The sequence below is a fragment of the Musa acuminata genome, chromosome BXJ2-5 (genome assembly GCF_036884655.1).
Source record: "Musa acuminata AAA Group cultivar baxijiao chromosome BXJ2-5, Cavendish_Baxijiao_AAA, whole genome shotgun sequence".
NCBI lineage: Eukaryota > Viridiplantae > Streptophyta > Magnoliopsida > Zingiberales > Musaceae > Musa > Musa acuminata.
In genome coordinates this window covers 9,871,194-9,886,388 of record NC_088342.1, presented here as the reverse complement: position 1 = coordinate 9,886,388, position 15,195 = coordinate 9,871,194, and the positions used below count along the sequence as shown (strand labels likewise).

Genomic DNA, 15,195 nt, shown 5'->3' with positions numbered 1-15,195 from the left:
TCCCGCTAAAACGCTTGTTTGGAACAACAAGCTTTATATATATACATGCAGGCAGCTACGAGAAGATCGATGGAAACAGGGAGTATATAATATTATATACAAGTCCTACATACCCTTTTTTTTATTATTTGTACACATAAATGACAGCATGAAGCCACATAAATAAAAAGAGTTCTGCAAGTTAAAAAAAAGCCCTATTCACAGTTTTCTGTACACCCCATTTGCATCACCAGAACTCTGTACAATTGCTGCGATGGGCTTCCCTTTGTTCTGCACAATCTGCCCACCGTGTGCTGTGCCAACCCCCCCCTATATACAACCTCTAACCTGGTAGCATGTTTACAGTTTTACAGTATCGACTACGGTGTTCAATGTGCCTTGATTCACTTAAAAAAAAAAAGTCAAAGTGCAGCCTCCTACGAGAGGTGAAATGACCCCTGACCTTCTGTTATCGCGTAAAGCAATTTATGTCTCATCTTCTCCTGCAAACCAGTGATGTGATTAGTTCAATATTTTTTCACATGGTTACACCACCTAAAATGTCTGAAAAAAAAAAACACTACTGCTACGCTCGAGATAAAATTAGCACAACGAGATTATCGTTTTACAGTTGGGAAAGAGAATGGTTCTACCAGATGGATGTGGGGATGAGGATGCAACAAAGGAAACATGGACATTGTACTTACCTTAGAAGAGTAAGGTGGGAGCTTTAGATAATTAGCGCAAGTCATGACGCTCGGCAAGTCCATATCGGCATCACAACTACTGTGCTGCTATTAAAAACATAAGCAGAAATAAAAATGTAAGGCTCATGCAATTTCAGGTGGTACGTCATATTAAGGTGATAAGAATTTTCTAACCTTACGAACCACTGTCAGCTTTGGTTTGAGTGCAGCTAAGCCTCCAGGTGGGAGACGAGGAGAGCCCGTAACAAATTGCAAGAAAGCCCTACGCTGTTCTCGCTCAAGCTCTTGTATGATTTCTAGAAACTGAAGATAAAAATATTCAGAGTGATATAATATAGTAGATGGGACATAGAAACATTTCTAGCTATGCACTAGAGAGATTTTGTGGGATACTGACACTAACTACAGTAGGGCTGCTTCCCGTATAACCATGATCGAAGTTGATGTGATCGACGAGCTCAGTGAACTGTGAAGAAAGAATAATTATGACTATCTAGGAGCACTAGATTAGCATCTAAAGGGGGAAAAGGAGGAGGTGGAAATAGTACATACATCCCAACAATCTTGTTCTCCACAGAGCAACCGTTCCAGCTCGTCTTTGGTAAAAATTTGAAGAGCTTTTAAAGAGAACACCTAAACAAAATAGTAGACGGTAAGATCACATGGAAAATGAAAAGGTATTTGGAGGAAAACAAATCATTGCAATCATTGCTTTGGCACCGAATTGGAACGAGCAACATAAGTGAATCGCTTATAAAGATCATAACAAGCATAATATCTTGCTAATTAACTTTCCAAAGACAACAAGCCAATAAGCAGAGGGACTCTCATGCAGCCCACACTCATGTCTTGGGGATAAATCAGTACACCTAGTTAATGACTAAGCATTTTTACCCTTCTCTACGATACCTAATGCATGAGAAGTTAGCTTTCTAAATTTTCCAAGGATTAGGATGCCTGAGTTCTGCAATGACTTCCTTATTCATGCAAATGCAATTAGAACAACCATTTTGTCCATGCATGAACCAAGAATAAACAATAAAATTCCATTCCAGATGGAATATGCATCACAAGAATTGCTCATAATGGCACAACAGTTCTTCAACCTTCCTTGTTTCTAATGTTTGACCTAAACAATATAATTAATGAAATTCCAAAAGGTCTAACAAAAAGGTGTTACCTTCCAACAAAATGTGAAAACCAACCAACAATCAAACAGATAATCTGCATTTCGTCTATCAAAAGAACTCTGCATTTGAATTATTTTGGTTCTCCGTCAAGTGCATAATGCTGAAGATCTACATTCAGGATATTTCGGTTCTATCAAGTTTGTATCCTTGGTTTTCCTTCAAAGGATGGGGATCAATTAAATAGTAAGAATAGCACCAAGATGCAGATTCCCCTTGTCTTCTTCTTTCTAATGTTACTTGGTAACCTAACCTTTTGAGGTCTAAGCCATATTAAAAGCTCTTCGGTTCGCCTCTGTTATTTAAGAAATGCCCCTTGCGATAAAAGTCACAGATACTGATGGGCCTTTACTACCGCCTAGTTGCATGGTAAAAACATGATGCAAAAGTATAATTTCAAGGTCTATTGCATATCAAGATTCATATATTTTACTATTAGCATATCTACGGTCTCTTATATGAAGAAAAGAAAGTGTAAGTTGCAGAGTCTGCCAGCAGTAGCACAAAAACATGTGGTGGAATATTTTGAGTAGCATCAGTCTGCCCCCTTATGCTCCATACCAAAGACCTAACCACACCACCAAAGTCCACAGAAAAGAATTTTTGCAGAGCAGATGGAAGCTTCCTTTTACAAAGGGCTTACTGGAAATTCTCAATTTATATTAACAAATAAATTAAGAAGCCCCCATCAAAAAATAAGAGAGGAAGAGTCAAGGCTAAATATGATTAATCACAATTATAAGAAACAGTGTTAACAATGTTAAGTTTTATGATGCAGTAAAATAAAATGCAAAATATACCTCATTAAATCCAGATTTGAAAGCATCAATTTGCCTTGAAATCCCACTGCCAATTGTTGCATCAACAACCATTGTGACATATTCTTCCAAGTTAACAATATTCACCTATTAGAAAAACAACTAAAGTTAAAAGATGACAAGCTCACGAACAAAGAGGACCTCATTTATCTGGTTCTATGTATTACCATTTTTGTACTCTCTGATAGAAGTGCATAATCAGGGAAGCCAGGAAGAGTGAAATCAAGACAAAGATCCTTAACACTGGTATTCCTGTAACATAAATTTGAAGAGTCTCCAGAAATTGATTCCAAAAATCTTTTCCTATTGACAAGAGCTTGAAACTCCAACATAGTCCTTCCAAGTTCTGGATCAATTGACTGGATATCACATATACTGAGCTCCTACAGAAGTGTGTAACAAGTTCATTCCATGGTCAGATTATGAAACAATCAATAATATAAACTACAGTTCTCAAACAAAACAATCATAGGACTTCAAAAGAACCTGCTCAAGTATAATCTTGTAGAAGGCCCTAGAAAATGGTATATCTAGGATCCTCCCATCTTTAATTGCCTTCGCCACAAGCTTCCCGAGAAGAAGAAACATTTTAATCACTTCAGGAAATTCAGCAACACCCGAGACATCTGTTGATGTTGACCATGGACGAGGAAATAGTCCAAAGGGAGCTAGCACAAATTCAGAATAACCATCAATGGTACTTCTTCCTGCATAACTAAGATCCCCTCTCCACATACCCAATCCAACCTTTTGAAATTCGTGACTTGCTAATGTAAAGAACTCCATTGTGGGACCTAGGCCAGTACCCACTTCCTCAGCATATTCCACTTCAAGAGTTCCCTTACTTTGAGCATGTAATTTCATCATTTTCACAGCACTTTCAAGAATATTGTTGCGATTGACTATGAACTTCTTACGTAAAGAACCTGAATATGAATGTCGATCATTTAAGGAGTTGGTACCACTACCATCTAAGTTCTGTATGTTATTCTGCTGACTTCTTAAAGAACCAAATGTTGTAAGGTAGAAGTACTTCCGTCTTGCCTCAAAAGAAAATAAGAAAGGGCATGCAGCCATTAACTGGCCACACCATGACGGCATGCAACCAGTGGTTAATACCAACGGGTCTTGCATTTGTTGCTCCAACTTATCATTTAATTTACTGTTCACAAACTCAACCTGTGGAATTGAAGAAACTATCACCTTCAGATCATCAAAGTTCTCTATTCTCCCTTCGGCAAAAGAATTGAGTCTCTCATCGCTCAACAGTTGAAACAAATAGTGATTCATTCCCTCGAAAATCTTCAACATAAACAAGACATCATACGAGGCATTCAATTTATCGATTTTACACGGAAGCTCAGCTAGCAGAAAAGGATACTTCCAATCTGAGAATCCATGTTTATTCCAAAAGACAGATGACTGAGGAACACAATTAAGCATTTCACTATTATTTGCTTTTGGTTCTTCCGCACTTCTATAGGTTAATTTGTACACTTCACTCCAGAACTTTGATCCCACAACCATATCAAATTCTGCACCTTTCTGTTCTTCAAGAACTGCTTGATAAATGGTCATCGAGGAATCAAGTTGTTTCCCTCTTAAACTGAAAGTTAACTTTGGTTTTGCACTTCCAATGCTTGGAGATGCTGAACTTCCTTCAGTGACTTCCTTGGCTGCAGAAGCAAAGAAAGAGGTAAGACACAGTAAGTAAAAAAGAAATGTGATGAGAGATTTATTCATATTAAAAGAAAATTAATAATTTCACTTAGCTGAAAACTTAGACATGTGGTTTCATTACTATTAATGACTGACAAGAATCATAAGTAAGCTTCCATTGTTGGGAAAATCTTACCAGACATAGTCTGTTTTGGACTACTGTCTACTGCAGGTAAATATTGTTCTTCTTGCCTGCTTACCTGAAGTACAATAAAGTAAAAGCAACTATAAGAGAAGGGCTCATCCAAAGCACTTGATATCTTGCTTCAATCTGATTTAAAAGCCAATTTTTACAGTATAACTTGATTGCTACGTGTATGATAATATATGATCAATTCTTTCACACTAGAAGCAATATAATACAAATGCAAAAGGAGTATCGGTAACAGGAAGTGCACCTCTGCAGAGTTGGAAATACATGACTCCTGTGAGATGTTTGTGTGTGTCTCTATAGGATTCTTTTCTGAGACATGTTTTATCCCTGAAGTAGTGTCATCTGCTTTCCTATCTGCAGACTCTGTCCGATGTCCATTCTTGCCTTTGTTAACTTTCGGCCAAAGATATCCTTCTAAAGCATCAAAGGATGAAGAAATATCAACATTTACGACATTGTCCAAGTCAGATAAGTTTGTATCCTCATTTTGACGCACAAAACGTACTCTTAAACAGGGATTCTTAGTGATGCCTCTGACAGGGATATCTGTATAAGTGTTTCTCAGCTTGAAACCATGGCTTAGAATAACAGGAAAATTATCCAAAGAAGACAATGCATTCTGAAATTTCTTCAATAATACTGCCAAAAGCATGTTATCCCAACTCTGACCAGGATTTGATAAGCAAATGGAAGAAAATATCTTAAATCTCTTCAGTACAGTAAGAATGTGACTTGATAAGTCAATAGCACTGGTAGTTCCCGATAGATGCTTGCCATTCGATAAATAACAAGCCAGAAATCTTGCAATACCACTCTCAATGAACTCAAAGGTAGACATAGACTCTCCCTCAGAGAACTCTCTCATGACTTGAAGTAATATTTGAGTCAGGTTCTCTTCATTTTGAAGGCAACCATCACTAGTGGAACAACTATCCACATTATCATTTAATACCGTGCACAAGATTTTGAGTTTTTGAAGAGTTTCTGTAAAGCCCATCTCAGAATCCACTGCTTCATGGGTAAAGTAGGTAGTCTTTATGTGCCTTGCCAAACTTTGAATACTATCTTTTTGAAGCCTGCATGTTTTTGATTCAGAGGCTGAAACCCTAGATGAATTAAAAGCATGGCACATACATCTCGAAGTATCTCTTACAACCATGTGATCATTGGAGTGTTCCGATACAGAATCTGAGCATTTCTCTTGCACTAAAAGTGCAGCGTCAATTGCATAAACTACCCCCTCCTTAATAAAAGAGCTTAAGAAGACAGCAGGAAGTTTTTGCATCAGAACCTCAACAGTCTTCAGTGTCAAAAATATCACGTGTGGATCTTTCCGGGACAAAAGTCCTGCCAAAAAACTGCCAAATAAACCATTAACAAGTGCTCATGAGTTGAACCAACATCTCATCATTTACTTGACTTATACTCACCTTGAGATGTTTGTACTTTTGATTGAGTCTAGAAGAATGTCAGGTGTGCTGAAATAGGCAATACTGTTTATAATTGAAACACAGGCATAACATACGTATGCATTTGCACCAGAATTCACCACCTGCACCAAATAAGAGAGGAATACAAGGGTTAGCACAATAACATTAGGACTATTTGGAGTATTACTTGTAGAAACATACCTGAACAGAGACAGGAAGAATGTCCGTGGAAAACTCATGCAAGAAATTAGGTTGATCTACTAGAATCTTCTCCTTGGCTAGTTCTATCTGATCATCTGGAACATCTCTTAATACTGGTGGGATCAACTGATTAGCTAACTTAAGAACTTCATATACCTGCAGAATGAAGTAGTTCTTCAATAGTGCCATTAATGTGATCAGAAGGAATTATGTCCTAGGTTGTTTCTATTTGAACAAAATAAGTTCTTTTCTTGTGTTAAGCAAACAAAAATTTTACAATAGCAATAACACAACTTCACGGATTTGAAGAACAGCAAGTTGTAGTTGCAATGAACTCATTTCATTAGTTTTGGAACATTCAGCATGTAACAGACTAAAAGATGAGATCACAAAATGGTGGAGAGTTGGACTTGATTATAAAGTATAAACTAGTGATGGAATTTAAAAAATTAAATTTGATAATCGAAAAAAGATATTTTCATAAATCATGGAGCCTTTTTTATGTCTGATGCTTCAAGAGATGGTCCCAAAGTACTAAGAGAAAAGCCTGTGTGATCATGAGGAAAGTGGAACGCATTAGCTCACAGTATTAGGCATGGTATACTTTAGGATGAGGAAAGAACACTCTTCAACAAGTTAGATTTTGCCGTAATTGTCTAAAAGAATCATCAAATGACTATTTTACTTACTATCAGTACAAACAATATATAATAAGTTGTTATTCATTTATAATAAATTTAGCCATGACAATAAATTTTTTCATTTATACTAAGTTGTTATTATCCTCAATATATCCTTACAGTATTATGTTACTCAAATTATTTCATACAGAATAAGGATGCTAATTAATTATTATATATTATTTATCGTGATTTTTAACTATTTATCCAAACATCATAAACAAATGTATGTCATATATAAAAATCAATTGATCTATGTTGTATCCCATCCTTTTTTCCTCAATGTTTTACGTACATCGTTTTTCATTTCTTTCTGCTATAGAATTCTTTTAAATTTTCACATACTATATTGCTCTTTAATTCTTTAGCTCCTGTTAATCCAAATGACCACCATTTTTGCCCCTTTGTAACAATTCTTTTTCTTTGTCCACCTCCATTCCATTATGCCATGTAACCTTTTTTTTTTTTTTTCCACTATTTATCACCACTATGTTGGCCATGTGCATAGAACACTTCAAACCAGTTCCAATCAATTGTATTATAACTCTTTCAAAAGACAAAAGCTATTGCTTTCGGAATTTTCTAGAAATTCTCCACATGATCATCGGCAATGTTACTTGATCCATCTCTTTCTGAAAATCAAACTTGTTAGGAGTATGGCTTTGGTGTAAGAAACATGGTGTCAGCTTGGAAGATATCATATAACTTCCTTGGACCCTACTGCAGCTCTCTGGCTTTGTAGATTTAATCTGGACGGCGATAATAATTTCCTTCACAATCAAAGCTTTTTACACTGCTTTAGTTAATAATTATGAGATAAAGGAGGACAGAAAGTACGTCACAAGGAAACTTGTGTTACTTCCAACTTCTTAACAAATTTATTCCTTTTGGTTTCCTATGGATGAATATGCTAGTTGAAAAAATTCAGTTTCCATAAAAGTGTGACAAGAGAAAACTCTAATAATCATTAATTATATACTTGGTATGCAAGTCACGGCTTTGAGTATTTCTACCAGAGTTAACTCTGATAAGCTTCCATAAAGAAATAACAGGAAAAAAAAAAACCTTCATGGGACATTGGCCTAGTTAGTCATCCATTCTGTGACATGGAACATAAGAAATTATAAGATTTATACTAATAACTACTTCACGAAGCTGGATATTTTCAAAGTAAAACCTGATTGGTTTGCATATCTTGAACAGACACGTAAGCAGAATCACGTAACATGTCAGAACTCATCAAGATGCCCATCAAAGTGCGACTTATATTAAGCTCGAAGAGAGTCTGAACTGCCACAAGGGAGCTAGTGGCAAGCTTCCTGAGAAGACCAATCAAACCCTGGAAGTTAAAACAGCAGAATTAAGTCTGTTAAAAAGAATAGATATCAGAGCAACAGCAACAGGTAATAAATGCCAAGTCATTTGTAACAAAAACATACAGAATAAGTTGCCCGGCTAAGTGATCTATGACCATCATTAGCAATCAAATTCAGCGACTTCTGTATAATCCCATGCTTGCAGAGTTCATCCAGCAATTCGGAGGAACCAGCGAAACAATCCGTTATCCTTACCAGACAAGCAGCAACAGTTTCTACCAGCTGCCATACACAGAACAGATTAAATGCAGTTTTACCAAATAATCTAACCATTAGTTAAAAGAGAAGGATTAACAAGATACTGTTTTTTTTCTCAATTATAATTAAGGGCTACGAAGCGCTAAAGTACCTTATGATCCTCATATTGGAGAAGAGAGCACAGAATAGGAACAGATTCCATGACAATCGAAGAGCAATCAGGAGGAAGCTTCTTGCACACGTTCGCTACAGTTGAAACCGCCACTCGCTAAATAGAGTACATCAAATAATATTTGACAAATTAGTATCTTAATCAAATATGAACAGATCTTTAAAACATTAAACCATGATGTTCTACAGACCTGAGGATTCGTTGGAAAGAAATCAATGTAAGTTAAGACAGCAGCGATTGTTCCAGCTTGCAAGCATGGAACTGGTTGCTTCCGCGATATCTTTTCCAATGCTTGTAAGCACTAGTCATATTGCAGGAAATAAATACTCCACTGTAAACTGTGAATGGATAATTCTATCATACAGAATCAAATGAGAGAAAAATACCGCGAGCAAGTACCTGCTCTGCCACGTCCAAGTATTCGATCGCCAACAGCCTCCCGCAGAGGACAGGCAGTGCTCCATGCCGGACAATGGCTTCGGCCGACCTCGGCATCGCGTCACAGAGGTACGTGAGCGCTCTTATGGCCAAAAGCATGACGTCGGGGCTGCTCTCGTGGCTGGCAAGCTTCACGAGCGGCGGCACGACCGTCTCCAGCGGGAAGTACCCGACGGCATCCTCCATGCAGAAAGAGAGCACCTCGCAGAGCTCGGTCAGCGCCGCCAGCTGCGCCGAGCCCCCAGAGCCGTCATCGAGGAGGCCGGAGAAGACCCTCTGCAGCCTCCCCCGCCCCACAATGTTTCGGGAGTCGTATCCCCCAGCGAAATCGTCGGAGTCGCATGAGCCGTAGCCAGAGTCCCCGGCCCGATCGGACCTCCCGGACGAGGACGACTCCATCTCGCTATCCGTCTGCGGAGGGGGGGGCGGCTGGGAGGAAGAGGTGGAGGAGCAGGGACGGAACTCGGACGAGCTGCACGCCCGCTTCTCCTGCGACCGCTCGTCAGCGGCCTCGCGCTTCCGATTTCGATCCATCACGCCTTCAACGATTATAGTTAAAATCAAACAAGAAAAAATGGACGAAATCAAAGGAAGAAGACGGGATTCTCTGAAGATCGGATACCCAAAGATTGGTGGACGACGGGGTTGCTCGTGCCCTGCGGCGATCAGACGACGACGAAGAAGAAGAAGAAGAAGAAGAAGAAGAAGAGAGAGGGTTTCGAGGTCGATCGCCGAGGGGATGATGCGACGACTGGGAATTGCGATTTGCTTCTACCGCTATCTATAGACACAACGATTTCGATTCGTGGAACGATTCGTCTGTTACGGGTTTCTCCCTTCTTTTTTATCGTGATTATTTTGGTGACCGGATTCGATTTCCTTTATTTCCCCTCTCCTCTCCTATCTATTCCTCCTTCCTTGTTTGATGCCAATTGATTTCCGTTAAGGATGTTTTGGTTGGATTAAGCCAGTCGTGGCACCGCCGTAGACGAATGGTCTAACTAACAAAGCTAGATTGGGTTGGGTTGGGTTGGGTTGGGTTGGGCCGAGTCACACCACGAATCGGTTCAGGCGGTGGATCGGATCCACGCAGGCTCTAAATCTTGAATTCAACCGTGAAAGAAGTCATTAGCCTTTATATGATGTGGCAGCATCGTAAATGGCTACTCTGCCCATCTAATTCTACTTTAAATATTAAATTCTATAAAAATAAATTCTTTGGTTAAACTAAAAATATTTAAATTTTCATTTATCATAAATAGATGCATTATGTGCAAAGAAGATACTATGCTATGGAATACTTCTTTGTACACATCACATGCAACAAGAAGCTCTTTGGAGATATATATATATATGTTATGATATTTATAATATAGTTAGTTGGAAATTAATAATAATAATAATAATAATAATAATAATAATAAATACAGTAACATTAATAATAGATAGCTCTTTGGAAAGTTAAGCAAAGTAGGCTGCTCTTGGCATGTTTTTTAATACATGAATCTGAACATAATATAAGAAATGCTTCATAGGGATAATGATTCAAAATAGCATGCAAATGGAATCTTTATTCCCAAGCATAATTACAAGGAACAGATAGGCATTTCTTAAATCACAGATAAAGCATATACTTCAAGTAGGTTAGGACTAGAATCCACTCAGCATGGTAGTCCTTTGCTGGTTGCAGTAAGATAATTGCATGATTAACAAGGAAAGCATAGGATACCAATTCAATCTAAGATTTTAAGTTTATATCAAATTATAGATCTAACCTAATATGTATCATCAAACTCTTTTAGACTTCTCTTAATCCTTTACTAATCTGTCTCACACATGAATATTCTCATAAATAACAAAGTAAGGGAGGACAAGTCCCACAATCACTACATTGTCAAACCAACACAGTATTACTACAGATCATCTTCATCTCAATGTGTCATGAGAAAATTGAGCCTTGGTGATATCCAAATGCTGCAGATCCTTGGAAACTGAAAGGAAACTTATTTTGCACTCACAATATATCCAAGCTAGGTGGCAACACATGGCTTCTTCCATTCATTTCCAAGGTGGCTTTTCTTGTGTGATTTGTTAGCCCATCTCTTGGACCTTCTGTATGCCTTCAGCTTGTGACCACAAGTCTTCCTGCCACAACTTGGAAGTTCCACAAAATTCAACATTGATCTAAAATGGTGATCCAGGATCCATACACGAGATAGATTTGAGATACAACCAACAAAAGAAATTGCTTAAATATTATCCTAAGACTTCTTTCTAGCAAAAATATACACTAAACATGACATTAGAGTAAAAGCAATTATCAAAACATATGCTCTAAGTTCTAAGTTTACATAAAGGATTATTGAGAGTTAGATTATGTGATCATTTTATAATTAGATAAGATATATAATAGAATTAATTGGATTCTGATGATAGATATTGGTTAATAGAAAAGAAGTTCATATAATAGTAAAATTTTTTAAGGGATATTCTTGATGGAAGAAACTATCCTAATAACTTATCTTAGATCATCTATTCTTATCTATAAATAGACAGGACCTTTAAATAATATATTTCATAGAAGAGGTAGTTAAGAGATTATAGTTTCTCTTTCAACCTTTTTAGAACGGTGTCTTTGTAGATCACAAATAGATTCTTTTTTCATATGACATCAAAAGATACGCATCGTAAAACAGATATAATATTATTTGATTTTAATCATAGATAATTAATTAGCATGAGTTATTCAGTACTAATTTATTGTCCTTTTAACTAATTAACAAAGCTCGGTAGAAAAACAAGCTCCACAAACAGATATATAGAGCATCATCTCAGTGTCCACCTATCATTAATAAATAAACTAGCCTCGTATTAAGGTGCAAACATGTTAGCATATTATAAATCAAAATAAGGAGTATGTAACTAAAAACCCAAAGGTATGCAAAATTTATCCTAAGCGTATTCCTCGACTCGTACATGCCATTCTTCGACTCTCTTGCGCGCATGACCGTAGAGAATTGAAAAACGTATATAGTTTTTTGCACCAACAACAAAAGAAAAAAAAGAAGCCCCAATCCAAAGTGAAAGTAGCTTTGAAGGAGCAGAAGTCAACCTTTTATTGAACTGCAAACAGCAAGTTGTATATGGGCTATATATAGTCTTTTTTTCCGCTGATTAGAGGCTGTGTGTGCCATATGGCACATCATAGGTGATCTTTACGCTGCGTGCCACAAACGCACAATGGGAGCTCACCCACTAAGAAAAGGTAGAGGGGGAAAGGATAACTTTGTTATTGCTTTGTTAAAATCTCTAACACGAACATCATATCATGACAAGAAATGACAAGATCACAACCCGAATGGAAAAGTTCAAGCCAAAGAGCAAAAAGCATGAGAAAAAGAAATCTAATTGCATATCATGCAAGTGAGTGCAACTTATTCTACGATCTTGAGTGCTCATGTGGCACATCCCATCAAGCATCGGATCATCAAACACATATTCTAGACGAAAAATCGCATTCGATTTTGGCATCGTCTTTGCTTCCAATAAATGGATGATCCTCGGTCACACCACCTTTTGTGTACGTTGCAAAAGGGGGGAAAGAAGAGGTCAGCAAATCATAAACCAAAACGTAGTAGAAGATATGGTGGTGAAATGATGACGAGCAATCACTTCAGCTTATGATATTGTTGAGCGCTGTTGTCCCCAAATCGAAACAGCGTATCAAGTCTTCTGAAGTGAATAAAAATTTTAAGTTAGTGAAAAAATATAAATTGATTTATAATAGTTCGATCTTTTCGACTTATAAATACTTTCGATTCCTTTTTATTCGATGTTATCGATCTTCACTATCGATCTTTTTTTCAATTAATGAAGATCAACTATCCTCGTTACATCTTTTCTCTTTTTTACGTGATAATCTTCGTGCTCACTTTTATAAGAGATCTTACCTTCTATAATTTAGTATCACAACTAAATTCAAAAGAGAGGAAGAGAAATAATGCTCAAAGAGGGAGTCATAACTCTTCACATAATGGATGTTTCATCAATCAAGTTTCATTTGGATATTTATAGACCCTAAAAAGCTTTAAAAATGAAGCTAAAAAAAATTAAATCCTTAAAATTTTGAAATACAAGCAATATTGCTGTCAACATTGGGTAGTAACCACCATCGTAACTTTTGACATCATAATTTTGGACTCTGATAGTACTACGATCATAAAATTTAAATTCTGAATGATACTATCATCGTCGTAGGTGGTACAAACATAATAAAGATTGACAAGCACAAATAATGATCGTCGACTGACTCAAACGGTAGTTGATAGGGGTAAAAAATTGATTTGACGTAACCCCCGGATTTGACGTAATACACCCCCACGTCGGACACCCTGGGCGGCGCACTGCCCCAGGACAAGCATTAACAACGACACGACACGCACCCACACCCACCGTACTCGAACAACCTCCTCGGCTGACCCCTCGCGGCCGGCCAAGGCAGGCGAAGGCGCTGACTGACACCCCCCATACCCTGCGGCAGCTCGGCCTTCCACGCGACGTCCATGACGACAACAGACGCCGTCAGAGGTACGACCCTGCCCCGGCAGGATGGCACATTAGGTAACATCAAACCCACTTATAAATACCCCCTGGCTCCCAACGGGCAGGGGGGGAGATCACTCAAAAACTCCTCTCCACCATCACTAACTTGATCGTCGGAGGGGTCGGGCCGAGCAACCGACCCGACCTGTGTGCAGGTACTCGATCGCTGTTGAATCCACTTGGCGCAGCAGAACTTTCCAGCCAGATCCCCTGTGTCAGCCACCACAACATCCCGAGGGAAGCCACGTCTGATCCCAGCCATTCGGAGCCCTGAATCAGCCGCGTCGACCTAGAGGTCACGACTAAAAAAGTTACTAATCCGTAACAGATTGGCGCTAGAAGGAGGGCCCGGAATGACGGTACGTTAGCATTCTCCTTGGTTGCTCCACTACAGCCGACCTACGCCAGCAGCAGCAACTTCTTGGGCTGGTCTCGGCTCCTCGGACCCCACGCGCGCGGCTCGGCCCCGCGCGCCTCGCACGCGTCGGCCCCACGCGCGCGACCAGCCCGCGCGCCTCGCCCGCCTCGGCCCCACGCGCGGAGCCAATCCGCCCGCGTCGGCCCCACGCGCGCGGCTCGGCCCCGCGCGCCTCCGCCCGCACTGGCCCCACGCGCGCGGCCAGCCCGCGCGTCTCGGCTCCTCGGCCCCCACGCGTGCGGCTCGGCCCGCGCGCCTCGCCCGCGTCGGCCCCATGCGCGCGGCCAGCCCGAGCGCCTCGGCCCCACGTGCGCAGCCAATCCGCCCGCGTCGGCCCCACGCGCGCGGCCAAACCGCGCGTCTCGGCCCCTCGGCCCCCACGCGCGCGGCCAATCCGCCCGCGTCGGCCCCATGCGCGGCCGCCCGCCTCAGCTGCTCGGCTGACGACGCAGCCTGCTGCCTCGACCCCAATCACGGTCTGCCCGCCTGCGCCGAGCACCTCGTCCACTCACTGCCGAGATCTACCTCGGCGCGGCCTGTCCGCCTCTGTCATGTACCTCGTCCGCATGGTGCCCAAGACCACGTCCTCGCGTCCTGCCTGCCTGCGTCGTGCTACTCGGTCGCATGGCCCTCGCGACCACGCCTGCGCGGTCTGCCCGCCTGCGTCATGCTCCTCGGTCGCGCAATGCCCGAGACCACACCTGCGCCGCCAGCCGCCTGCGTCGTGTCCCTCGGCTCCATACCCCCCGAGACACGCTTGCGCGGCCAGCCTGCCCGCGCCGAGCTCCTCGGCCATATTCACGGCCGAGTCTATCTCAGGGTTGTTTACCCACCAGGGTCTCGCCCCTCGGTCGCAGCCTGCCTACGCCGAGCACCTCGGCCACACACTACCGAGATCCACCTCGGTACAGCCTGTCCGTCTGTGTCGTGCTGCTCGGCCGCATGGTGCCCGAGACCACGTCAGCGCGTCCTGCCCGCTTGCGTCGTGCTACTCGGCCGCATGACCCTCGCGACCACGCCTGCGCGGTCTGCTCGCCTGCGTCATGCTACTCGGTGGAATGATGCCCGAGACCACACCTGCGCGGCCTGCCCGCTTGCGTCGTGCTCCTCGCTCCC

General features: G+C 40.9%; 1 protein-coding gene across 3 annotated transcripts; it reads right to left on the bottom strand.

Annotated features, from left to right (window-relative positions):
* Window positions 1–66: 66 nt before the first annotated feature.
* Window positions 67–10,019, bottom strand: LOC135612431 (E3 ubiquitin-protein ligase UPL4-like). Of its 3 annotated transcripts, none has more exons than XM_065108731.1 (18): window positions 9,682–10,019; window positions 9,021–9,598; window positions 8,812–8,922; window positions 8,601–8,717; window positions 8,315–8,473; window positions 8,053–8,214; window positions 6,196–6,351; window positions 5,995–6,116; window positions 4,809–5,922; window positions 4,547–4,610; window positions 3,178–4,367; window positions 2,859–3,074; window positions 2,674–2,778; window positions 1,239–1,319; window positions 1,084–1,152; window positions 861–989; window positions 687–773; window positions 67–482 (listed from the first exon to the last, which is right to left on the bottom strand). In XM_065108731.1, the coding sequence occupies exons 2-18, from the start codon at window positions 9,591–9,593 to the stop codon at window positions 417–419; spliced, it is 4,521 nt and encodes a 1,506-aa protein (XP_064964803.1). In that variant the 5' UTR covers window positions 9,594–9,598; window positions 9,682–10,019; the 3' UTR covers window positions 67–416. The 3 variants fall into 3 exon arrangements, with proteins under 3 accessions (XP_064964803.1, XP_064964805.1, XP_064964804.1); XM_065108733.1 differs by having other exon boundaries at window positions 93–482; window positions 9,021–9,575; window positions 9,682–9,840; XM_065108732.1 differs by having other exon boundaries at window positions 160–482; window positions 687–770; window positions 9,682–9,822.
* Window positions 10,020–15,195: the final 5,176 nt, after the last annotated feature.

What these genes read in the sequence shown, in the direction of transcription:
- LOC135612431 (XM_065108731.1), bottom strand. Translation starts at nt 9,593, where the DNA reads ATGGATCGAAATCGGAAGCGCGAGGCCGCTGACGAGCGGTCGCAGGAG. An exon ending in TTAGCCGGGCAACTTATTCT is followed by an intron (nt 8,215 to 8,314) that starts GTATGTTTTTGT and finishes TTTAACTTCCAG; the next exon opens with GGTTTGATTGGTCTTCTCAG. An exon ending in TCCAAAACAGACTATGTCTG is followed by an intron (nt 4,368 to 4,546) that starts GTAAGATTTTCC and finishes TTGCTTCTGCAG; the next exon opens with CCAAGGAAGTCACTGAAGGA.